Below are 4,154 nucleotides of genomic sequence, written 5' to 3' on the forward strand. Positions count from 1 at the left end.
CCACAGGTCTTGTTAAGGGGATTGAAATTGGCTGACTTGGTGGAAGAAACTTGCCTGCTTTGTTTAAAAACCACATATAACTGGGTGTAGTTGTTCACACACTGTAATCCCAGTGCTTTGGGAGGCTGAGGCAGGAGGATCACTTGAGGCCAGGGGTTTGAGACTAGCCTGGGCAACAAAGTGAGACCCATTTCTACAAAGTATTTTAAAAATTAGCCTAGTGTGGTGGCGTGCATCTGCAGCCCTAGCTACTGAGGAGGCTGAGGCGGGAGAATTGCTTGAGCCCAGGAGTTTGAGGCTGCAGTGAGCTATGATTGCACCACTGCACTCCAGTCTAAGTGGCCAATGAGACCCTGTCTCTTAAAAATAAAAAGAAAAATAAAAATCACACATATTGTGGGGCGACTTACTTGGAGACGAACTTTCAGCAGAGAGCACACCTGCTATCCTTGCCCGGGGTGTGAAGCTCAACCCTGAGAGTCTCTAGACAGCGATAACTCAGCCTCTGTCCCCGTCTGGGATGTTGGCAGGAATGGTCAGATTTGCCAGGCGTTGTTTGGAGCTCTTCCCAGCCCGGAATCCTGCATGTGTAGATTTTGGTACACTGGGTCCCCCACTTGGTACTACTATGTAGAAACCCCAGTCAGCACTGTTTTGCGGGAGCAGGCTTCCCTCTTGTGATCCCCTTGGCCTTGGCCTTCCCCTGGGTCACACCCTCAGTGGCACTTCCCCACCCCACACGCCTGCTCCTGTGGTTTAGGTCTCCACTTCCAACCTCAGGAGACCTGGTCCTCAGACGCCTCCCAGACAGCTTCCCCATTTTATCCAATAGACACTCAAAGGGTAAAATTCACAGTCTTCCCCGAGACTCTCTTCTCCAGTCTTCCCTGTCTTAGTCCCCACCTGGCTGCCATTCTAGACTGTTTTCTCTCCTGCGTCAGGTCCTGCCCTTGACCTCCTGACCCCTTCTGGACTCTGCCCTCACTGGCATCCATCCTGCTGCTGTCCTTGGTCCTCCTCACCTGCCACAGTCATCTCTGGGGATCACTTTCCCTCCCTGGCCAGTGGCCACACTGACTTTTATGAACCCAGTTCAGATCTTGTCTGTCACGATTGTCCTCAGGGTGATGTGTGTCTCCTTAACATGGTGCCTGAGACCTTGCTCATCTCCACTGCCCGCCCCACAGTGTGAGACCCTCACTGGAACATTCTCTGTGACTTCTGCCCTTCCCTCCTCCTGGGAAAACCAGTCTCCATCAGATAGGCTCTTCTCTAGAAAACATTCCTGATCTCTGAGATTTGGTTCCACTTTTGTGCTTCTGCACCTACCATCACACACCTGGATCGTATCATTTGTCACATTAGATGATTTTTTTGTTTTGTTTTGTTTTGTTTCAGGACAAGGGTATTTCTTACTCATCTTTATATCCTCCGAGCCCAGCATGATCTTTGGTGCATAACAGATGCACCACAGATGTTTGCTGATGGAACGAATGAATGAGCACACTGACAGTTTGGAGCTGCCCTGACTTTCATGGCTGTGGGTTTTGCCCCTGGGATGTGAGTAAACTCAGGCCAGCCCCAGGCAAGGCCACTGCTGCTTCCATGGCAGCTTTCAAGGCCTTTTGTTCTATGGCAGTCGTTTGATTGACAGGCATCTCTTGGAAGCTTGTGGGGCAGGACTTGTGTCCAGGTCTCCAGGTCACCTCCAGCCACCCCCGGAGCCCTCCACTGCCTTTGTCTCACAGGAAAGTGGAACAAGGTCCTTGTGCTCCTTTTTCCAGGTACTTCCGGAGGCAGGGCTATGCTCACATTCATGGCCTCTGACAGCGAGGAAGAAGTGTGTGATGAGCGGACATCCCTAATGTCGGCCGAGAGCCCCACACCACGCTCCTGCCAGGAGGGCAGGCAGGGTCCAGAGGACGGAGAGAACACTGCCCAGTGGGTAGGTCCCACCAGCAGCTGGGGGCCTTGAAACAGGTCCCTGGGGCTCCTGTACCTTACAGATGAAGACCAGACATTCATTCCCTGATGCAGGAGGGAGAAGGGAAGTAATGATGAGGATTGGCCAAAAGGGTGGGTGGCTGGCCATGGTAGACCTTCCGTCTGCAGGGCTTCATAGGACTCTGCACATTCACAGCCGGAGATGGACTTGGCAGTGGGCTGAAGGATGCTGTCCACTCTGCCCCCTTAGGTTTACCTTTCTCATGCAGGTCACTGTTTCCACTGTAGTAGGAGAGTTTATTTGGATGCCTGGGTGCTAGGACAGGTAATGCGGGAGCTTAGGATGGTAGTGGGGGAAGCATTTTTTGGCAGATGGCCAGACATGGTAACTGTGAGAGGAGTCTGCCTGATGCACAGTTGACTTTTGAGCTGGGGATATTTGGGCTGCCCTGTGATCATCCGGCCCCCAGAGGAGGAGATTAACGTTAGAAAGAGTAGGATGTCCTTGGGAGAGCCACTTAGTTTTGCCCTTTCTCTCCCGATCAGGGCAAAACATCTGAATTTGCCTGAATCCTGTTCTCTGTTTTGCCCAGTGTAGAATTAAAAAAATGTCTCTGTGTGGGCTATTTTCTTGCAGCCAGTCTTAATCCCTCTTGCTGAAACTTGAGCTCACTTCTTCATGTTCTCCTTGAGAACAGAACCATCGTCCCTAAGCTCTGAGTGAAATCACACCAGCTCAAGGCCACTGCTCGGCCACTCCTCAGCCTTTTCTTGTTAGTTTGTTATCTCTGGGAAGTTTTGTACATTTTAGTCGTTTCAGTTTCTGTTCATGAATAGTCTTCCTTTCCTTTCTTGGCTGAATGTCTAGATTGGGACTCTCTCTGCAGAGAACCGGTACTGAAGCAACTGTCATTTTTGGTTTTTGTTTCATTTGGCTTTTTCTTTAGCTGTTCACCTCATTAGCAAGGCAGCCCATGACCCTGACTTGCCACAGTTCTCACAGATCGGTTTGTGCCAGTGTCTGGCAGGTGTCCTGCCCTCCCTCGCTACCTCCTCATTTGTGCCTGTCCACCTTACCAGAGCCTGTGTCTTCTCAGATGCTTAATGACCGTTTAGCCTCTCTAGTTCAGAGCTGCAAATTTACATGCTTGGTTCTGTGGGGCAGAAAATTCAAAGCAATTTCTTCCTCTGCAAATTCCCAGTGTCTTAGTCACACTCAAAGAGAGTGTCCCTGTGCACTGACTCCTCTAGCTAGTGATTTGTCAATCAAAAATGTTTAGTCTCTGTTTTCCTTCTATCTCCTGGCCTGTCTCCTCCCATATCAGCATGGCCACGTGAACAGAATTGAGTGACCTCCTGAGTCCCTGTATTATGAAGGGGAAAGATCTTTTGATGTGTTCCAAATTCATTAACCTTTTAAGTCTTGGGCCTGCAGACCATAGCAGCCTGCCTTCCTTCATTTGTGGTGCCTCATCCAGCTCCAAATCTTCTCTACTGTTGTCCTCATAAACTTTTCATATGCCCTAGCAGCTCATAGACTGCTCCTTATATCTGGAAAGCAACTTTCAGACTTCTCATTTTTGGTTCCAAAAATCCATGCATTACACAGATAGGCTGCCATAGGGGACATTCCGTGGCCCTCACGATGTGGTTTCCCACAGAGAAGCCAGGAGAACGAGGAGGATGGTGAGGAGGACCCTGACCGCTACGTCTGTAGTGGGGTTCCCGAGCGGCCGCCAGGCCTGGAGGAAGAGCTGACCCTCAAGTACGGGGCAAAGCACGTGATCATGCTGTTTGTGCCGGTCACTCTGTGCATGATCGTGGTGGTAGCCACCATCAAGTCTGTGCGCTTCTACACGGAGAAGAATGGACAGCTGTGAGTTGGGGGCTTGAGGGGCACAGGGTGGGGTGAGGGCTGAGTTGTCGGGGGGCAGCAGCCTGTGTTGGTCACTGCACCTACAGCTCCACACCAGCAGTGGTAAAGAGCAGGGATGAAGAACCGCCCGGGTTCATGGCCTGGCTCACTGCCTCCTGGATTGTGACCTACTTGGGCATGCTGTTAATGTCCCTATGCCTCAGTTTGGTTGTCTGTATAATGGGTTAATAACACAGTTACTGGGAGAATTAAGTGAGTTAATACGAGTGAAACGCTTCGAAGAGTGGCTGCTGCAGGTGAGTGCTCAAGCAAGCTGGATCCTGCTGCAGAAATC

The 4,154-nt window shown here is 50.8% G+C and overlaps 1 protein-coding gene across 1 annotated transcript; it reads left to right on the top strand.

Annotated features, from left to right (window-relative positions):
* Positions 1 to 1,782: 1,782 nt before the first annotated feature.
* LOC113222831 (presenilin-2-like) lies at positions 1,783 to 3,825 on the top strand. Its single transcript, XM_026452425.1, has 2 exons — positions 1,783 to 1,945; positions 3,606 to 3,825. The coding sequence occupies exons 1-2, from the start codon at positions 1,805 to 1,807 to the stop codon at positions 3,822 to 3,824; spliced, it is 360 nt and encodes a 119-aa protein (XP_026308210.1). The 5' UTR covers positions 1,783 to 1,804; the 3' UTR covers position 3,825.
* Positions 3,826 to 4,154: the final 329 nt, after the last annotated feature.

The sequence above is a fragment of the Piliocolobus tephrosceles genome, unplaced genomic scaffold (assembly GCF_002776525.5).
Source record: "Piliocolobus tephrosceles isolate RC106 unplaced genomic scaffold, ASM277652v3 unscaffolded_35440, whole genome shotgun sequence".
Taxonomy (NCBI): domain Eukaryota; kingdom Metazoa; phylum Chordata; class Mammalia; order Primates; family Cercopithecidae; genus Piliocolobus; species Piliocolobus tephrosceles.